The 21,656-nt window shown below is 42.8% G+C and overlaps 1 protein-coding gene across 2 annotated transcripts in view; it reads left to right on the forward strand.

Annotated features, from left to right (window-relative positions):
* nkain4 (sodium/potassium transporting ATPase interacting 4) overlaps positions 1-21,656 on the forward strand; it is a 45,821-nt gene that overhangs the window by 17,394 nt on the left and 6,771 nt on the right. For both annotated transcript variants that reach the window (XM_080496688.1, XM_080496689.1), the window contains exons 4-5: positions 5,673-5,873; positions 17,328-17,388. In XM_080496688.1, the coding sequence (XP_080352814.1) occupies positions 5,673-5,873; positions 17,328-17,388 (262 nt within the window). The remainder of the gene's footprint in view (positions 1-5,672; positions 5,874-17,327; positions 17,389-21,656) is intronic.

Genomic DNA, 21,656 nt, shown 5'->3' on the forward strand with positions numbered 1-21,656 from the left:
TGCATTCCGCCTTCCTCCCATGATACAGACTCATGTATGTTGGGGTAAATTATTCCTCTAAGCTGCTCATCGAGTGTATGTCTGATTGTGTTACATACTAGATAATGTTTACCAACTGTCAGCTGGATGAGGCTTCAGTGTCCTGCGCCCTCAATTTAAACAGAGCAATTACAGAAGATAGATGGATGGATAAGTGGTGTTCTTGCTAATTTCATATTTTAACTTTTGTTACTGCTCAAAAACCTGACATAATCAAATCTATAGTAATGTCTCATGATATGACATCAACTAACATTTTGAATATGAAAAACTGACCATTATTCACATTTAACAACAGCATAAATGTCTACTTGTTCAATTACTATGCCAATATTAGTCTCACGAAGACCTGCTAAGCATACAAGTTTTATAATTTTTCAGGATGCTAAATAGTTTTGCAGCTGTAGTCTGGTATGCAGACAATCTCACTTTTCTTTTTCCCTTCATTGACTCGTTTTGCATGTGTTCAGCTGTTTAATGGCTGCATCTGGTGTTGATGGTGTTGATAAGACAAGATGGAGTAGGCTGCAGAGGGCTAATGGTCACAGGATGTGATGGGTGTGGATCTACGGCACTTGTTTTATTCTCAGCAGCCACATTAAACTAAAGAGAGCAACTCTCTGCTTTACAGACGTGTCTGGCTTGTAGCAGTTTGCACACCTTCACTTTCAGTAATTTTCTTTTTTTCTTTTACTATTTTGTGATACCTAAAATATTTTATTCCCGTGTGAACCGTTTTCACTGCAAACCATCTTCTCTCTAGCTACACCTTACAAGCAGAATGGGAAGGAATAAGAACATATCTAGTTCTTAGCAGAGCAGGGACAGATTAAGGTAGATAAAGCACATTATTCTTCCTTTTCCCCCTCCACAAAAAAACCTGAGCTGAGTATTTCTTTCGCCTGTAAATGTTTAATCTATTGTCTAATCTCATCCCAGGGTTGCGTTCTCACTACACCACACTGTAAAATACAAACTTTAAGGGTAAAATATAAAGGAGTAGCTTAAGTTTCCTGAGCTTCATTGACTCTGAATGTATATTTGAGCTCTAATTAGATATGATGCACTACCATTAGGTTCTTTCCGCTTGCACCAAAAACCTCAAGGCCTGCAGTGTGTAATGAATGTGTGATATTGGCAGCATAGTTTGAATACAGCATTGAACTATTAGGTATAACCCCCTAAGCTTTAGAACCAGAGCTATAGAGAGGGAGATTTTCTGCAGCACCAGATTTACAGAGAGAAAAAGAGGACAGAGACAGAGACAGAGAACAAAATGCAACAAACATTGTCATCAGGAGGCAGTTAATCCAATCACTGCAGACTATTTTACTGCAAAGGTCACAGTTTGGTTGAGGTTATATTGGGGTTCAGGTCAAACAAGTTGGGAAAGTAAAGGTTAGAGTGAGAGTCTGGGGAGTGTGTTTGTCATTTGAAAGGCTCTTCAAAGATAGACCCACAAGTCTGTGTGTGTGTTTGCTTAGAGTAATCTGCAGGAAATGAACACATGGGGAATAAAAACCCGGCCGGAGTGTGCATGTTTTTAAATGTTTGCTTGCTACATTTCCCTGGACCTGTGGGGTAGAGTTACCTCCTTACTGAGTTTCAAGTAGAAATATATATATGTAATAGGTAAACAAGTAGATCATATGCCTGTTCAACCAGACAAAAGCGAGGGTTTGTGTTGTGTCTTCCCTGGAATCAGTAGATTTATCTTCTCTCTCTCCTTCTGCCAACATTTTTCTTTCTTCACTGCGTCTTCACCATTACTTCTTCCATCAGTATCATTTCTATACACATTCTTTACAAGTGAAGTTCGGGATGTGGAGGAGCTCGAGGCCATCTCAAAGGACAGCGAGCGCCTGGGGGAAAAGATGCTACATGATGCTGTTATTCAAATATTTCCATTTTCCATATCAGAGTATATCTCCCCTCAACTCTCCTCTCCTCCTCATTGGCAGTTCTCTGGCCCAGTTGCTTTCCTGAACGTTGACAATAATGTATTCATGTAGGCCACGTTCATCTTACACCTGCTCCGACAGCCAAAATGAGTTTCTCAAACACCTTCCCGGGCACGGTGACTTTGTCATTGTGTGATAGTCCTTGGCTCCATCAAGTGTGTCTGTCAGTCACCGCTTATGTCTGTGCGTCCACTCTGAGCATGTGTGTGTGTGTGTGTGTTTCTGATAGAATAATGAGGCTTGTAGGGGCCAGCTGCTCGGGGCTGAGGCTGGGCATTAACCCGACAGATGGAGCCAGCCTGGGCTTCCAGCTCTGCATATGGTGGCCAGGAGGAGAGCTGGCTAATGGAGCGCACACACATGCACCCACACCCCAGACAGACATGCACGACCAAACTTGACACACAGCTTTCTGGGAAGTCCTCAACACATTTTCATCATAACACGCAGTCAGCTAATTCTGTGTGGCTGACCGATGTTGACAGGCCTGGACTGTGCGTGTGTGTGTGTGTGTGTGTGCGCGTGTGTGTGAGGGCAGGTTGTCAGAGGCATATGCCACATGCTCTGTCACCTCCTATTGATCCCTTATCCCCTCCCCCACGGTGCAGGACAGACTGACAGACGGACCCCCTGCTGACATGCACACACCTCTGTTTTAAACAGTCTGTGGTCATTCATTCATTGATTCACTCTCTCTGCACACAGTCGCTGCAGACATGAAGACTCTGAGTCTGGGACATCCCTACCAAGTTCCCTGAGTTAAAAAAGTGGGGGAAAAAAACCTGTAAATACCTGCTAAATCTTCATTCTAACTGACCTAGCAAACATATCCAACAAGCACAATTTAATAAAACAATGACCCAGAGTATAACGTTCCCAGAAACAAGAAAGAAGTTAACATGATCATAGGTGGCAGTGGAAATTAAAAAAAAAACGGCCATTGACTAAGAAAATGCCGCCTGGGACTGAAGTGGTGGTTTGCACAGTGAACCGACAACTCGTCTATGAAACTTTGAACCTGGACAACTCATCCACGACTATTTTTTTCAGCATTATTGATTTGAAGGATTGGATTTCAAAGTATATTTGACACATTCTGAAGGATTATTAAGTATATTTAACATACAAACATAAGATTTTAAGTATATTTGACACAAAAACATAAACATTTGCAGCTGCCCAGAGCGCAAACTCAACCTTGCACCGGCTTAAATGCGGTCTTCAGAAATACAATTTTAGGAAATGTATTTCTGAAAATAATAAGCCATAAAGTTAAAATGCTGCTTCATAGGTGACGGCTTTGAGTGATGCTTTCAGGTGCTCGTTAAAGTGTGATCAATACACAACCACTACACGTGCACATCTATGTGAAATGAAGTGAAGTCTCATCAATCAGTAAAGTCTTCATTATCCACTGAGACGCTCAGATTTCCTCCCCTGTGTAAGCACACAAATACAATTACTGTATTTTGGAAACTTAAAATCCTTGAAAACTAGATTGTAGTTATTGATGTTTAGCATCATATATGTGTCTCTCTGGAGTACACAAACTGGATTTCCTTTCAATAAGTATTGAATTTTGTCAAAGAAAAGAGTTTGCAGTGAGTAGACTAACCTTGAATCTATGATATGACAGGATGTGTGCTTTGGGCTGGCTGGGAGCAGAACAAACACAGTCCTGACAGTAAGTTGCCAAAAGCCTCTTCAGTATCGACTGCTGACGCACTGCAGCCATGAGTGGGGACGCAGCCTGGATAGAGACGGTTTCCTCAGCTCGGAGGATCAATCAGTTGCATCTGTCAAGTCATTAGTCTTCACGGTCCTACCTGTTGACCTTCAGCCACCCGTGTTTTTGTGGCCACGTGAGAGAAAGTGACAGAAAGATGGCGAACAAGGGCAGGCGATCAAATGTTGATATACTGTCCAGGGCGTCAATCTGTCTGCACAGATCTGTTGTTGTGAGCCACTGACAGTGTTTTCATCTATGTGTTGCTGATGCGACTGCGCGTTGATTGGAATTAGAGATATTTCCTGACAGCACTCGGCTCTTTTAATAATGCATGTCTTGTCACTAAGGGGCAGATGCAGGGGTAGATTGCTCTATTGGGGTATTGATTGGCGTGAGTGTCTGTGTGGGTGGGCTCATGTGGTTGTGAGCAAATTGAACACCGCCGTAGTTTGCCAGAGTTGCACATAAATATACATATTTGATGCTTAATTTCTTCAATGTACATAATGGAGGATGTGAAGTGGCAGTAGATGGAAGAATAGGTCCAAATTCACTCCGAATCGGAAGTTTTATTGGATTGGATGGGATTCCCAGACTCCCCGGATCTGTGCTTCTGTTTTAAATTCATCCTGATCGTTTTTTCCACTATTAATAATACATTCAACAAATGTTTTGTTCAAATCCAAAAGGTTTTTTTTTTTTATTATTATTTTGTCTTCCCTTATTTCCAGATATCTCTCTCTTGAGATTTCTGCCTTCAGCCCAAAACAATATAAACTAATGACATTTCATTTGTAGCGCCTGCAGCAGAAGAAAAAAAAAAAAACACACCTAAAAAATGTCAGACAGGAACTTAACTCAGATTTTATTTATTCAACGTTGACTGTGAAGTCTGCAAATCACCTGAAGCAATTAGTGCAGTGTTTTGAGGAGGCGCGTATGTATCTGATTCAATTAAATTTGTAGTTTCTTCACAGTTTAAACACCACAGAAATCTATAAAATGCTGAATCTGAAATAATAGCTGCTGTTTGTGCTTATATAAGACAATGTGATTTTTCTTTTTTTTTTATTGACGCTGACACCATGACACTGGTGACAGTGTTTGTTGTTTCACTTCTGCAGGGCTCCATGCATAAATACTAAGATGTTGTGGGCCTTGATGCTGGGCATGGTGCAGAATGCTTATATGTTGGAGGCCTTTATCCAGTATGCATCCTAATTACTCTCTGAGTTTAACTCTGCAGCCACTCTGAGGTTGGCATGTGGGATTTTTGTTAAATATTTCTCTTACATTTATACAGTTTCCTGATTCCAAAACCTTAATGCCTCAAGTTGGTTGAATCGTCTTTCTACCATCACGCCAGATGACAAAATTTCCTCAGAATTAATCACCTGCCAACTCCTGGCATATTGTTCACACTTTGAGAAACCATGGTACATCTTTAGCTGTGGGTGCCAGCATGGATGAGGCAACTTTGGCTGTAAGTTTTCACAGTTATGCTCCTTGTCACTCAAAATCTTGCACGGCGGCGCAGTAGCTTCTGGCCTCAAAGCAATAATTTCTTAGTTTGACTTCCGATTTACATGGATTTCTATGTAATGTTTGCATGTTTTCCCTGCTTACCTCTCACAGTCCAAAATGCTACATTCGAGATCAGTTGTGGTCTGTAAAGTGTGGAGGTGTGAATGTGAGTGCGTTTGCCTTGTGAAGTCAGGGGTGAAATCTTCCTTCACCTGAGCTGGCTCCAGGTCCTGTGACTATAAGGTCGGATGACGCAGTATAGAAGTTTTATCGATGGATGGATTTTCCATCAATCAGATCGTCTGCTCGTCATCCGAAAGTTGTATGAAATCTATTTGAAACTCAAAAACGACGTCATATAAATGAGATGTTGTTGCTGTTTGATTATTAATGGTGTCTTTCTTTTCTGCATCTTGCAGGACAGCGACCTGCTGACGTTCAACATCTCGGCCCATCACTCCTGGTGGAGCGAGCACGGGCCCGGCTGTGTGAGGAGGGAGATGCCTCAGGCTCCGGGGGTCCGCACCACAGAGAGTCACTCCTACATCACCGTCATGGGCTGCCTCATGGACTACCAGTACATCGAGGTCATGCACAGCAGCACGCAGATCCTGATTGCTGTGAGTATAAGTTAATAACCTCAGTCGGGTGCGGTTCAGGTTTACAGGGTGTCCTTCTATTCCGAGGTTGGTAGTTGGATCTACATCACTGCTGATAAATGTGCCAACCTGTTCTTGGGGGGGGGGACCTCTGAGCCCAAAGTTACTACTGTTACATAGCACCTCGGAAGCCATCTGTGTGTAATTGTGTGAATGTTAGTGGTAGTGTAAAGTGCTTTGAGGGTAATAAAGCAGTGAAAAACCTGCTCTGTGAGTATAGTCTGTTCGCCACATCCCAGAAAGTCTCCATATTACAGGCTGTGGGATTTATGGACGAGAGAGAGCAACACGATGGAAAGGAAGATGATGTTTTTGTTTCCATTCAAGCGCTTTCCTCATCGCAGTTCCACTGTTATTTTGTGTTTCGGAGCCTCCCTTCCTCTGCCCCGCTCGCTGAATGAAAAATTGATCTGTTGTTTTGTCTCGCTCACGCTCCGACCCGCCAGCTGTTAACAAGTTGCACTGAAAGGGCTGTTTTTGTCCTCTTCATACGGCTCGGTATCGATACATCAGAAACTTGCATCCTGCCAGCGTGCACATTTGCACAAACCCATGCATGACCGGCTCACCTCCCCTTGGACTGGTGCCAGCACAGTGTTGGCTGCCAACGCAGCAGGTACTCGGGTTCAGTCATGCACAATGGCACACATTTACTCACTCCAACATTCACTTACACTTTGACTCGACTGTGATACACACGCACCTCTGTGTTTCACAGCCAGTGTCTCCACTGCACACGTGGAGTGGTTAATGGTGGCAGTAGGGGACACACAGATAGAGAGAGCGGCTTTATCAGCCTCCAACCATCTACCTGCGGAGGCTTTTTATTCTTACCATCTAATCTTGGAATAATTTACACCTGGGAGAACACTGTTAACTCCACAGCATATTAGAGGCTGGCTGAGGGACTCAGTGTGGAGGAGCAGTGGATTGTACCATTCATCCCAGCACCCCCGTGGAGAGAAGTAATAAAATGGCTGACCTCACTTCATGGGCGCTGCTCTCTCTGAGCCTCATTAGCCTTCGCGCTATAGGCATTGAAATGGCTTATTCCTTTCCACACTTGGACTCTGACTCCTCTCTGTGTGACACGCTGCCTCTTTGCCAGAAGTTTTACATGGTATTGGCCAACCAAGCGTTCAACTGCAGCTCCCTGAGAGCAGTTTCCTGGAGAAGCAGTGAAATTGGTGCTAAAATCCTGGTGTCCGGAGTGGCATAACTTTTCCTGAATCCTCGACTCCTCTCTGGCAGATGAAGTCCTTTAAAAAGCCATTGTGCTTATGGTTTTTGCTTTCTCTGAGAAGAGAACAGCCACACATCAAAGAGAAGACTTTTTGAAAAAAATTATGAAAGAAAGAGTGTCCCTTTGTCTTTGTTTGAGGGTTTCAAGGTCGTAGCGAGAGCCCATTAAATATTTAGTTTGGACTCTGTGGAGCATGTTTCATTAAGATGAAAAATGTGGATCCATTGGCCAGTAATGGAAGCATCACGGCCATTTATCTGCTCGGATTTGTCGTGAGCTTGAAGGAAACAATTCAGAAGTGAGGCTTTCGATCTGTCGAAGGCAGTGTGTTGTGTTGCTTATTGCTGCTGCAGGCAAGATTCCACCCAAAAGTAACTTCACAATTTAAAGGATGAGCTTGAAGTAGAGACAACCTGTTCAAATGGGGATAATGTATTATTCATTTATCACTGGCGGGGATGTTGTGCTCCTCCTGTACAATTCCCTCTTTCCTTAACTGAATCCATATGACTGTTTCTTTACTGTTGTCGTAATAATGACAAATTATATTGTCAATGCAGTGGGAGTAAAATTCACCTCTCTCTCTCTCTCTCTCTCGCGCTGTGTGTCCATCCATCCCTTTGTCTCTGTCTCTCTCTACCTCCTTCCTGCCTTTCTCTTTTTGCACCTGAGCACTGCCTTCAGTGTTAAATAAAACAGTAGAGGAGTCTGAGAAAACATCTCTAGTGAGATGAAGTGTAGTTTGGAAGAAATGTTCCGGAGAACACAAAACGTGCTGTGAGACGTGATATTCAGGTTACATCTGTAGACATAACTCTTACACAGTGAAAGGAGTATTGAAAGATGTCAAGGGGTTGTCAGAGCTGCTGAGCTTGTCATAAAACAGCCTCGCAAAAGTGCTCCCACACACACACACGCACGCACGCACGCACGCACGCACGCACACACACACACACACACACACACACACACACACTGATATGATATCATTTGACGTGGGTTATTGCTGCCACAGGCAGTGCTTTCTTTGCTTTCTTCTGTTGCATCTCCATTCCCTGGAAACCTGCATCGGCTGGAAGTTGATAACAGGAAAAATGGCACCCTGCGTCATCGTCTCGTTCCATCACTCACTTCCTCTATTTTCATGTTGCCCCCCCCCCCTTTTCCTGCCTGGATCTCACAGCATTTGACCTTGATGTCTATGAACTTCTTTCAAAATGACTGTGCATTATTTTTGATTCTTTTTTTCCTGCTCTGCTTTTGTCTCTCACTGTCACTTTTGTTCCTCCTCCTGCTTCCTCTGGAGTTTAGATGACTTTGTTGTGTCGGCCTGATGTTCACGTTGAAGCGCTGCTGGTTTAACACCAGATGCCAGGGTAACATGAGAGAGGGAAACAAACCCCCGGTTGATGGGAGGGGTACCATCAGCTCCACTGGTGAGAGTACCCCCCCCTCTGTGATGACTGCTCTGACGTGCGTTTGCCAGCCATGTCTCTATGTGTGTGTCTTGCGGTTGTTCAGGTTCACTTTGCTCAGCAGCATGAAAACAGCTGGACTCCATCTATCATCTACTCAAGAGATCAGAGATCCTGTCTGCGAATCCATTAGTTTAAAAACTATTACAACCGGAGATGGATCTGTTGTCCGTTTGCACGTCTGCTGCATGCTAAACCCACCTGGGGGATGTTTAATGTGCCTCCATTAATTTGTCTGGAGTCACGATGCGGCCATGCATTGTCCGCTTATAGCATGAAGCTCCTCTGCAGTGTGTCAGCACAGACACTGCGTGCTAACTGCTCTGCCTCTGCACCGCAAGTTTTACAGCATCTGCTTCAGAGGATTATAAAGATCCCGGGATTAAAGACTTATGATGCTGTAGTGAGCAGTTATTAGGGCATTCGGCTGCTGCTGCCAAAAACAGGGAGGAGAAGAGAAAGACTCCGACACCAGAGTGGAGAATTGGTCTCTGTTGGACCACTGAACACTGTGCCAGGCTACTCTCAGTAGTAATCATAAAGACAAGACTGGCCGCCATTGCACTTCAAAGTCTGTCTCGGCCAACAGCTTTAATTGTTAATCTGTGTTGCAGGGACATGGATTTTCCTTAGATTAGTTTTAATCTAATATTTGGTCTTTTTAAAGGCCTTACAAAAAGTTATAAGACGAGAGAATTGAACAGAGATTGGAGGTGAAAAACAAGCTTTTAACCCTTTTATAAACCTGATAATTTATAATGCCACAAGTCAAATAAACAAAAAAACCAACACTATTTCATGTATTTAAACCGAAAGCTGTGGTAAACATCATCTGCTGAATACATTTCCCTTTTGTGGAGCAGTGGCGGCCTCGAGGTGACAGAAGCTTGTATCCAAAAGGTTTGCAGATTCAAATCCTCCTACTGACAGGTTTCTACTGTGAGTCCCTGAGAAATGCACAAGACCTCCATCAAATCCCCAGGAGCTGCACCACAGCAATCCACTGCTCCCAGCTTGTGTAGGTCAAATACAAATAGATTTGGATAATTACAGAGAAAGAAACAATAATATTTCTTTGTAAAAGTGCAAAACTCAATTAAAATTCTCTTGTAACATGAATGTATACATTAAAGATGATAGATTTCTGTAACAAGTTGTAAAACATGGTTGACTCATTGCATACACAATTTATTACTATTGTAATGAACTGTGATGGGCTATTTGCCACATGGATTGCAAAACGGGTGCCTTTTTTCATGGCAAATGGGCAAAACACCTCAGTGTTCATGTCATTAATGGAGGGGGCTTGAATCAAAATGTAAAAACCTTACACTAAACGTGATGTTCACTTATTGTTCAGTGCTTTATTTCCTTTCTTGCTTTGTCTTCGTTAGTTTCCAATTTCTGACACTTCCACTCAGTCAGACCTCATGTTTTGTTTATGTGTGTGAAAATCAAGCTGCGTTTTTCTTTCTTCATGCAGAGGCCTACCTCTTGTGTTTGTGTGACATTAGCATGCTGCTGTCTGCGGTTACTTTATGCAGAAGATGCAAATCAGCACTACAGACTCTTAACGGCCCCACGTGGTGCCTTGTGTGTGTGTGTGTGTGTGTGTGTGTGTGTGTGTGTGTGTGTGCGTGTGTGTGTGTGTGTGTGTGTGTGTGTGTGTGTGTGTGTGTGTGTGTGCGTTCGCTCACACTTGGACAGGAGGGTGGGGGTGGTAAAGAACAGGTGGATGTGGTCTCTGTAGTCTGAACCTCATCATGGTTTGTCATTACACATGCAGCTGCGTGCTGACATAGGAACACACACACACACACACACACACACACACACACACACACACACACACACACACACACACACACACACACACACACACACACACACACACACACACACACACACACACACACACACCTAATATCCTGCAGCAAAGCTTGCTCCTTATTGTCGGGCTGAGCGTCTCGTGTAATTAACCTACAGGACATCTGCACCACCTTTCTCTCTCCATTCCGCCTCCTTCCTCCTCCTCCTTCTGTTCCTCCTCCTCTATTCCATCTTGTGTATGTTGCCTGTAAATTCCTTCCATTATAGTGCACTTGGTGAGTTTTCTCCTGACAGTGAGCCACAATCAATAGTGTGTTAATTACCTTGTAGGTCGATGCAGATATCCATCACTGCACTGGTCTGCACCAGTCACTCTCCACCTGTATAAGAACACAAACTGCCGAAAGCACAAACAAATGGAAGACTTAAAGATTATCTCCAGCTGCCACTAATAACGAGTGTCATTAATATTTCATATATTTTGAGCAATCTATTAATCTCCCTTTGTTGTGAATTAACATTGGAATATGATGTGAATATTGAGAAGATATTGGTTTGTACTTTTAAGCTGAAACTTGTGAATCTTCTACATTTGTAGTATTTCAGTGACATTGATTGCTGGTTGAATGGTCAATCTGCCACTTGGTTCCCGACTAAAAGGAAACATCTTTGGTGGTTATTTAGCACGATAAGACCTTTGCCTGTGTGCAGTTAACCTCACATTTTCTATTTTATATATTCGTATAATCAGGTTGAACATTTTTATCATTGTCTTATGATTAAATTTCGTCGACATTTTCATGAGCTCTGCAGGAACATTGGGTCCCTCATTTGTCTCAGAATAAGTTGTAAGTCCCGATCATGAAGTACTTTCTTCAGCTCTGATGTGCAGTGTGAATGTGTTGTCAAAGGTTCTTATGTTTCTTTCTGGACCAACACACTCGAAATAAGCCTGACCTTCATTAGCCTATGCAAATACAAGCAGTAGCTCAGCAGCAGCAGGTCATTTACACATACACACGCCCCTTCATCTGAATAGAATTTCTTCTGCTGTACAGTCAATAGTAAGCGACACTTCCTGGTAAAATAGGGCTCTATTGCCATTCTCCTGAATCAAGCACTAAAGTTTTGTGTCCAGTTTGCTTCTTTCTTACTTATTTCTGAGCGCTGTGAGAGGAAGTATGAGCCATAAAGAGAAGAGTGTTTCTCACTGAAAACACTATAAAATCTCGGCCCTCTGAGGTTTTCAGAGATAGAACAAGACATTATAAAATTATGTGAACAGTTGCAGAGTTGCTGTCCTTGTCTGTGTCACTTTCAGGGTATTGAAGTCTTAGGTTTTCCCGCAGAACTGTGCTACTTTTCATGTCTTTTTTTTTTTTTTTTCCTTCTGCTGGTTGAGTTTGAACAGACCTATTTTAGATGCAAATTGCATTAATAATATCTATGAACGGAGAGCCTAACCTGGATTGTTTACAGAAGGTTGTCTTCCAATTGTGTTTTTAGCCTTTACTTTAATTTACCTACTGTTGGACGTTATAAGGACTGTAGGTGATACTAATGTGAGACAATATATTTATAAGATAGTATAAGAGTGAAATACTACAATATACAATGCTCAATATAACATTATCATTACCATAAACTATTGTCTACAGTGAAGATCAACTTTGTTACTATTTCTCTAAACTCCTGTTGCCTGAAGGAGGAACACCTGAACGAACTTTACATGACATTTTCAGCGACAATGCAGACATTCATATGGCCATACGACAAAGTTGGATTGCTATTACTGGCGACTCAACTACAAAACTACCAACTCCAAGAAGACTATGGATTGGGAGTCATGACAAGGTGGAGTCCACCCTTGTTGTTACTGTCCATTGATTGAAACATTACTTACTACCTGATGCACATGTGCAGTAGCAACGTTTCAAAAAAAATAATTGCCTTTCTCCCAGTTTACATGGAGAAAGAGTCAGTGTGTTTTCAAAGAAGTTGCATTTTCCGCACTGGCTTTACACTAGCACTGCTGTAGTGTAAATTAACCCCCAAAACGCGTTGAAAGTTTTCTGTCGCGACATAAAAATGGGCCTCAGTCCTCTAGGAAGCAACATGAATGATGTCTGGTTGGACCATTAACACACAAGAGATACTTTCCCAAGTTATAAGTTCTCTTTTTAATTGATGTAACTCGTGAAGTAATTTCTTTATTTAATAAAGTAGAAACTAATCACGCACTAATCAGACTGATTGTCAGTAACATGTGCAACACTTAAGGTGGCAGAGTAGATTTGCATATTCCAAAGTGACATTGACCTGGACACCAGCAGTGGAAAAAGTAGCCAACATAAAGAAAAAGAGGTGAAGTGGAGAGTACAAGGAGAACTGCAGATGATTGGCAGGCGAAAGAAGTTCCCTTTAGAGTGGCACGTCCTAACGGACAGACAGAGATCCAGTCACAGAGGACACGCGGGGCTTTACGAGCTTAATTAATATGACATTAATTTCTAAAATGATCCCTGAACTCTTGAAGTGACAGGAGGACATCAGCGGAGGAAGCTGGGAGAGGGTGTGTGAGAGACGGGCAGGCATTTTATTAGCTCTGTTTAAGGACACTTAATATGCAACCATGCATAAGTGGAATTGTCAGTTGTTATTGAGGACACTGACCTATATTGGCTGCCGCCTCCAGCAAAAAGCCACCAAGTGTTCACCCCTCTGATCTTATTAGCTCCATGTACATCACAGTAAATTATGGAAGTGAATGTAAAAGAGGAGTGGAAGACAGAATGGTTTAAGATCAGCCATAACTGGTAGTGTTAGAACTTTGTGGCTGTCAGTCACTTTAATGGCTGAACACTTGACTGCACCATACTTATTCTGTATGACGTTTGACCTCTTGAAGCACCATGTTGTCACTGTGTGTGTAAAAAATTGAACTTAAACTTTACTTACATGGTGCGTTTTGTTTTGTTATACTGTTCGTGAGCAGTCACATTCGCCCAGTCATGCAGCGAGGGGTGACGGCGGTTGTCTAATGTCGAGCAGAAACTTAAGCTCTGTTGTCCCACACAAAGATACTTAAACACATGCACAGGCAGAAGTGGAAATTAAAAAACTCACCTTGGGATCAGGACACCAGCCAACTCTACCAATAAAGCTACAACCGCTAACAGAAGATGCCACCGAATTGTTGTGTTCCCGTGGGTCTGCACATCATTGTACGATAATTTGGAGGATCATTTTAAAAGGCTTATTCCATACTGTTTGATGAGCACAGGTAAACAGTAGAATTATCTTGTTCACAGTGCAATGTAATCCACCAGGAAGCTGTTCTGAATTAGATTTGCCGAAGTAAAGTCATGTTGTCATATGGCAGCAAATAAACAAGTTCCCCTTGAAAAGGTCACACTGTCACAGAGAAAAATAACACATTCACACATTCAGCCTGTCACAGTCAGCTATTAACCTGACGAGTTCGAGGTGTAGTGGTTCGCTGTCTGCCACTTTCTGGTCTTGGTTGGGCTTGTTGCCTTTCTGTGCAGAGTTTGCGTGTTCTGTATTTAAGGTTGGTTAACGACTAAATTGCTCATAGATGTGAATGTGAGTGTCTGTTTCTCTCTGTTTCCCCCGAATTGGATTGTTGACTTGTCCGTGTGTAGCTGTCTTCACCAGGGGGTCAGCTGGGTGCAGTGGTGCAGCAATCACAGAAAACTCACAGGCTCACAGAAAAGCTGTGATCAAAGATTTGTTTTCTTGCACACTGGTTCACTTTGTTGTCTGTAAACAGGCAGACAAACAAAAATGAAATGAGGCGCCATTTGAGTTTTCGTTCCAGAAAAGTTTTGCATTCCGATGGCAACAGAAAAACCAGAAACACGGACAATGCTGTTATTTCACGTCAGGACACTAGTTGGTGCTGTTTTTTTTGGGATGCAGCAAATCACACACAAGCTCCTTTATAAAAGACAGCAGATTGTATTGATCCTTCTTTGAATTTAATCCATCCACATGTGCAAGGAGTGGTGGGCTGCCACGGTGCACACAGATCATGAGGGTCAAGGGTCATACTCAGGTGACCCACAATGGTAACCTGTCAGGTGTGGGATTCAAACCCATGTTATTCCAATCCCAAATCCACTTCTCTAACATCAAGGCCATGAAACTGTCCTTCATTTTCTAGTGTGAATAAGAAATGAGTCTCCACATGTGATCCAGATGCTTTTATAGTAAATCTGGAGCAGCACAAGGACTCTGGATTCCTCCATTGTTACTCCATCTACTCAGACATGTGCAAATGAACAAATACCTATGCAAGTGTAGTTCTCAGGGTTTCAGAAAAGTTTAGTTGTCCTTGTTAACACAGAGTTGGAGACAACACCCCGGAAGCCATATTGAGTAACTGAATACTATTATTATGTAACTGAACAGCCAATATGCAGTGAATGGTTTCTATCACTCGACAATGTGTATGAGTCATCACATGAAACTTTTTTTTATTCTGGCAGCCCCAAACCTCATTTTGCCACTAAAAGTTGATGTTTAATAACCATTTTGACCCATTGTAACACAAACAGTGTAATATTTTGACAGCACTGTTTGACACGGCCACGGACTGCAGAAACCAGACGCCTTCATGAAAATTAAACAAACGTGCATGAATATTAACTCATGCAAGCACACACTTCTGCTAGAATAGAAAAACACACATGGATGCCCCCAGTGACACAATACAATTGAAAAAAAGGGTGTGCCCCCTGCTGTTAACACCATCTTGTGTTTGACATTGGCTTTATACTTATGCTAATTCACCTCCATTTCACTGCCACTGTAATGGATGGGGTGAGACCAGCAATTAGATCCCAGACTGAAGAAAAAAAACAAAACAGCAGTTTTATATCTTATCTTTCCTACACACACAGAGAATCACTGTCTTTTTTTTAAAAATTATATATATATATATATATAAGACCTCACACCTGCATTTAAGATCCTGATTTGGACTCCTTGTATACGTACATCTGGACCAACTTTAACAAAAGCAGCAGGCAATGCAGACATGGAAAATGGAATGAGCCCCAAATGAGTGAGAAGAAAGGCCAGTGGCGCGTGTTATCTTTGTTCCATCTATAATTACATCGGCCAAGTTAAGGTACAGAACGACTGGGTGTAACATAAATAGTCATCATCACACACACAGCCATTTCCCCCCGGGTTCTGTGTTTGTGAACCCAGCATCAGAGGAGGGCAGCGTGCCCGCCGCTGTTTTAATTGGCATGGCAGAGTGCCAGATGATGGATGGATGGAGAGACTCGCCGTGTCTGTCTCTGAGTCCATGACAGCCATCTGCCACTTCCAGGAGCTACTCTCACTGCTGTTTGCTCACATGTGTGCGGCTCGTATTCTCAAAGTCCTCTTTGTAGTGTGTTTGTGAAGAAAGCCAGAACTCATATCAACCTGGAAGGCAATTTATTACAGTAAAGAAACACATATCCAGTCATTTCAAAGCATCATTGTCAGGGATTTGAAGTTAACGCCCCTGAAATGAAATTTGAAAATAGATTTTGACACTTCTTGTCATGAGTCAAATTGTAAATGGAAATTGTTTATTTGTGCCACACATTTGATTAAAAAACAATTATAATTAGAAGAAGAAGAATAAGAAGGATAATAATAATAGTAATGATCATAATCATAATAATAATCATAATAATAATCATAATAATTATAAGAAGAAGAAGGATAATAATTGTATTATTTTTGTGTCCCATCCTTTAAGGAATTATCCATTGTATTTAGCTTCAGCAGTACATGTAAGATCAACGTCAACTTAAAAGTTGACAATAGATCATTTCTAACATGTAACATAAGCTTGTTAAATCAATGGAAGCCAAATAAATTATATATTATTCATAGAGAAAACGTGGGATTTAATAAGTTACATTTCTTCTCACTCCTTTTCGGACATGCAACCAGATGATATTGTTCTGCTGTTACTTGTGCACTGTTTGCATGGTGAGATATTTTTGGTTGAGTTTGATATTTGGTTTTGGGCATGTTTGAAATAAAAAAAAAGAAAACAAAATTAACTTTGTAGAGGTTATTCTGCTGGAAATTGCTGCATATTTCTTGAAAACAGTGCCATGATGTGGATAACATTTCAAAACTTTGTTACACAGACCTGTAGAGCTTGTGGCAGAAGTCAGAGATCAGCTTTAACAACTTTTACTCCGTGGATGTTGAAATTAGATTTGCACATGTTCAGGAAAACTTTATTAAGACACCTTCTGGCCTCTTTAACAGACCCTGGAAGATATCTCTCTAATAGAGTGTGTCCATTAGCTTCACTGTGATGCTTTCAGGTGGAGGATTCACATCCTCCCAGAAGTTCTCTGGGAAACAATTATAATAAACAGTGCCATTTTAGAATACTGTAAAACAATTACCGTAACAGTCCAACACTATCTCAAAATGTTATAAAACACAGCAGACACAATGATTTTTGCTTATTAATGTATTTAAATGCTCATTTGATTAATAAAACTTGCTGGCAGTTTTATATGTCAGTAACGTGGTCTTTTCAGCTCTTGTTTTGAGTTGTCCACCCACTGGAGGATCCTCGAGAACACACACAATTTATCATGATTTTATCCATGGAAGATAACACCCAGCTGTTTAAATGGGTGTGCGCGTGCGCACACACACACACACACACACACACACACACACACACACACACACACACACACACACACACACACACACACACACACACACACACACACACACACACACACACACACACACACACACACTGCTGGCTCTGCAGAGTCTAACCTCTCTTGTTTGTTTGTGTGTTCACAGCTCCTGGGCTTCGTATACGCCTGTTACGTTGTCAGCGCTATCACTGAAGAGGAGGACAGCTGTGAGTGACACAACACACACACACACACACACACACACACACACACACACACACACACACACACACACACACACACACACACACACACACACACACACACACACACACACACACACACACACACACACACAAAAAAAAACACTTGTTCTTTAAAAGGAGCCTCGCAACAATAAGTGATTCACAGCCAAACCCTCTCACACAGTGGAAAAGAAAAATACCAGAGATGAGGATAATACAGCTACATGTTTCCTCATCCTCCTCCTTCCCTATCCCACCCCACTCTCACTGCTCTGGCTCTCCCCACCCTCCCTCATTCCTCCCCCACACCAGCTGGGTCCTCTCACTTTCTGTCCCCCCAGAACCAAAGGAGCCATGTGTTCCCTCTCCACACCTCCTTCATCCCATTCTTTCCTTTCCCTTTCACGTCCACACGTGTCGCCTGGTCTCTCCTCCTCACGTTATGTGTGGTCTTTTGCTGTTTTCATGAACCTGTTATTTGCTTTTTTTCTTCTTTTTTTTTAAGTACCATAGCTTCTGCTTTTCTCACTTTCTCTCCTCCTTGAGCTCTTTGTGTTCATACTGCAGCTGCCTGCTGCCTGGTTAGGGTGGGTCTTCCATGCATCTCCATCACTCTTTTGCACACACACACACACACACACACACACACACACACACACACACACACACACACACACACACACACACACACACACACACACACACACACACACACACACACACACACACACACACACACACACACACACATACATTGAAGCAAATCAAACATGTAGAGCCTTCGTGTGAAGTGGCTTCATGCTGTGTGAGTCCTTGCTGTGTTTGCACTAGTGCACCTACGCTTGATTACCAAGTGCTACAACCAGGAGCAAGATTAGACTTCAGTTGCCAGTCAGTGACATATCTGGTATCTTAGGGTACATCCACAGCCTTCTGCAAAAAGACCTCCGTCCACACCTCACTATGAACACGGCTCAACACGAGCCTTTAGGACATGTAGTACACATGCCAGGCCTTTAGGGGAGCTGTGACTTACCAATCACATCAAAAATGCAGAAGAAGACAAAGCACATAGAACTCTAGAAGTAGATTCCTGCTTGTAAACCTCTATATAATTCTTGTTCTACAGGTCTATGGCCACACTCTTCCTGCTGTTAGCGTCAAGCTTATGCAGCTCGACAGGAGCTTGTAGTCTGTGATTGTTGTGGTTATTTGATGACATTGCGGAAGAGGAGGGCGATTGCGTGATCTTTTTTCCACAGATGATCGTTTTTGCCGACTTTGTGAACGGCGTCTTAAAATTTCCCCAATGTGGATCCGTGTTAAAAAAAAACTGTTATCACACTTCTAAAACAATGCCTCATGTGGACGATAGGCCAAAAACAACACGTTAACATTAACCGTTTTCATGGTGTCGACGGTCCCTTGGTATTGTGAATATTGTGTTGTCTGTGTTAGACCTTTAACTTGAAGTCACGTCAGTGCAAGAATTCAACTGCACTCATGGACTTTTTCAGGGAGTAAAGGGTGTGGGAAAAGACAGCAGGGAACCAAGACATGAGACATCGGAGACGATGAGGAAAGTGTAGATGGACAGTTGTGATAAATGACCCAGCTGCTGTGACCTCATAGGCAGCAGGTCAGAGGTCAGAGGTGCTGCTGGAGGTTAGCCAATCAGAGGTCAGGAAACATTTGATCTGAGGGTCAGTGGGAGTCATAAATATCTGATTAGCACAGCAGTAACTCTCCAGGATGCACAGCCATGCCCACACGCATCAGATTCTGCCTTTGAAAATGTTTTAGTGTAGTGTTTGAAGCGCAATAGATGATGAAAGCTTGGATGTCAAACAGTCAGCTGAGGGTAAGCAGTCTACTCTGGGCTGTAAGGACTTCTCACTTCTACAGTGAGTCTCATAATCGCCAAGTATCTGTACTCTGGACTGTTTTGATGTCCCTTTTGTAGACATCTCAGCTCTAATTTGATCTGAAAACAGCGGCTCGACGCACTAATTTCATCTTAAACAGCAGACTCTTGTAGTTTGTGGGACCTTTGATGTGGTTTCGGTGTGTGTTCCTGTAGACAAGTCTTACACAGACCCAGGCAGTGCTTAGGTGGTCACATACCAGAGACTCAGTGGCTGTGAGTGGTTAGCATCACCACCCAACTGCTCCACCCCCACAGCCCCCGATTGTACCGCTTAATCACCAGCTTGCCTGAAGGAATCCCTGGAAGCCAGTACTATTTCAGCCAGGTTGCCGGGAAAAAAAAACCCTCTTACAGAACAACTTTCTTGTCATCCTTTTGATTTCTGTGACCTCTAAGCCGCAGTTGCTCCCTTTGATTACTGCAGGCCGAGATGGTGTTTTTTTTTTTTTTTTTTTTTTTTAAACCACACTGTCCAGACCGAAAATAACTACAAGGCAACAAGGAAGCTTTTTTTTAAAATTTTTTATTTGTTGCTGTTAAAGAAAAAAAAGCATTGGCGTGAAATGAGAACATAGTGTGAGTTTTATTGGTTTTAATAATCTAGTAGTTTTTCTGTGATTCACGTTGTGCCAAAGCGAAACGCTGCTACATTGCTTCCAAGTCCAAGGTCTTTGTTATTGTAATCAGCCCTGTGCCTACACAAACACGCACGCACGCACGCACGCACGCACTGTTCATTTAATCACAGGTGCGCAGACGTGCACACAAAAACCCAGCAAATGCACTTTTCTGCTCTCATTTTCTCCTTTCATTTGATGTGTAGATTAAAGCAGGTTTCTGCACTCAGCTCCATGCTCAGCATCTCTCCTCCTACTCAGAACTTTTACCTTCTGTGTACTTTTTTCCTCGTTGGCTTCATTTCAATTCCTGGTTTCTTCAGAAGAACATGGAATAATTATGACTCACAATCCAATTTTGGTGCATTTAAGAAATCCGTTCTCTCACTCCCTGTATCGCTCAGCATCTCCTGCTTTTGAGCATTAATGAGGTGTGCTTGTAAGAAGTTAGGGGTCTCTGGTCACTCGTTGTATCAGCCTCATTAAGCAACCTGCTGGTCAATAACTTCCACAGCTGATTGCGCCTCACTGAGAAAAGAAGGATAAAAAGAAGCCTCAGGAGAGATGGAAGAAGGGAAGGAGAGAGGGAAAGATGATAGGAGGAGTACAGGAGGGAGGTGTTTATCAGGAGCAAGTCAAGAGCGGAAAAAGGAGACGAAGCAATATGCGGGAACAAACAACACAAGACAAGATGAGCTTTTCACGAATAAGAAGATAAGACAGGAATTCCTCTCACGACGAGCACTCTCTCACTCTCCAGGGAGAGGACTGGGTTAGATTTGAGTGCTCAGGCTTGCGTAAAGAATCAAATATACGCACGTACGAACGCACGCAGGTACGCACGCACGCACGCAATCACGCACGTACACCTGTTTCTTCCTCCTTTCTGGAGACTTTATCAGCTTATTCATGTTCTATAGACTTCCACTAAACCTTATCCTGACACTAGATATAACCAAACTTGAAGACATGTCATCACATCATATATAGTCACCTGTTACTTAACTCACCAACTCGAAAACCTTCTCCAGACAAATAATACTTCATGGATGCTTAATTTTGTTTGCACAATAAACCCTCCTATTGTGAGTATGCAAAGCAATTGTAGGTCTCCACAAAAGAAAATACGTCTGCATGCACGCGCACGCACGCACGCACGCACGCACGCACGCACGCACGCACGCACGCACACACACACACACACACACACACACACACACACACACACACACACACACACACACACGCACGCACACACACACACACACACACACGCACGCACGCACGCACGCACGCACGCACGCACGCACGCACGCACGCACGCACGCACACACTCAAACTTGAAAGCCAAGTCAGGCCCTGAGCTGATGGTATATGATGCTTGTTATTTTACCCATTGTGTGTTCTTCACTTCTTCTGAGTGTGTGTGTGCGCACGCGCGTGCATGTGCACTTATGTGTGTGTGTGTTGAATAACTGTGTGCATGTGTGTGTGTGTGTCTTTGTGTGTCTTTGTGTGTATGAATTTCTTACAGTTATCTGCGGTGAGCAGGCGCACCGGCAGAGTGAGTGGTGGGGAAAAGCCTCTTTGTAAAGTAGGTCATGGAGTTAGCCGCCCAGCTCTGGGATAAGCTTGCTTTAGCTTGTCTGCTAATTATGCTGCCGCCCTCTGTGCTGAGTCACATCCCCAGAAAATCCTCCACCGCA

The sequence above is a fragment of the Blennius ocellaris genome, assembly GCF_963422515.1.
Source record: "Blennius ocellaris genome assembly, chromosome: 5".
NCBI classification, from domain to species: Eukaryota; Metazoa; Chordata; class Actinopteri; order Blenniiformes; family Blenniidae; genus Blennius; species Blennius ocellaris.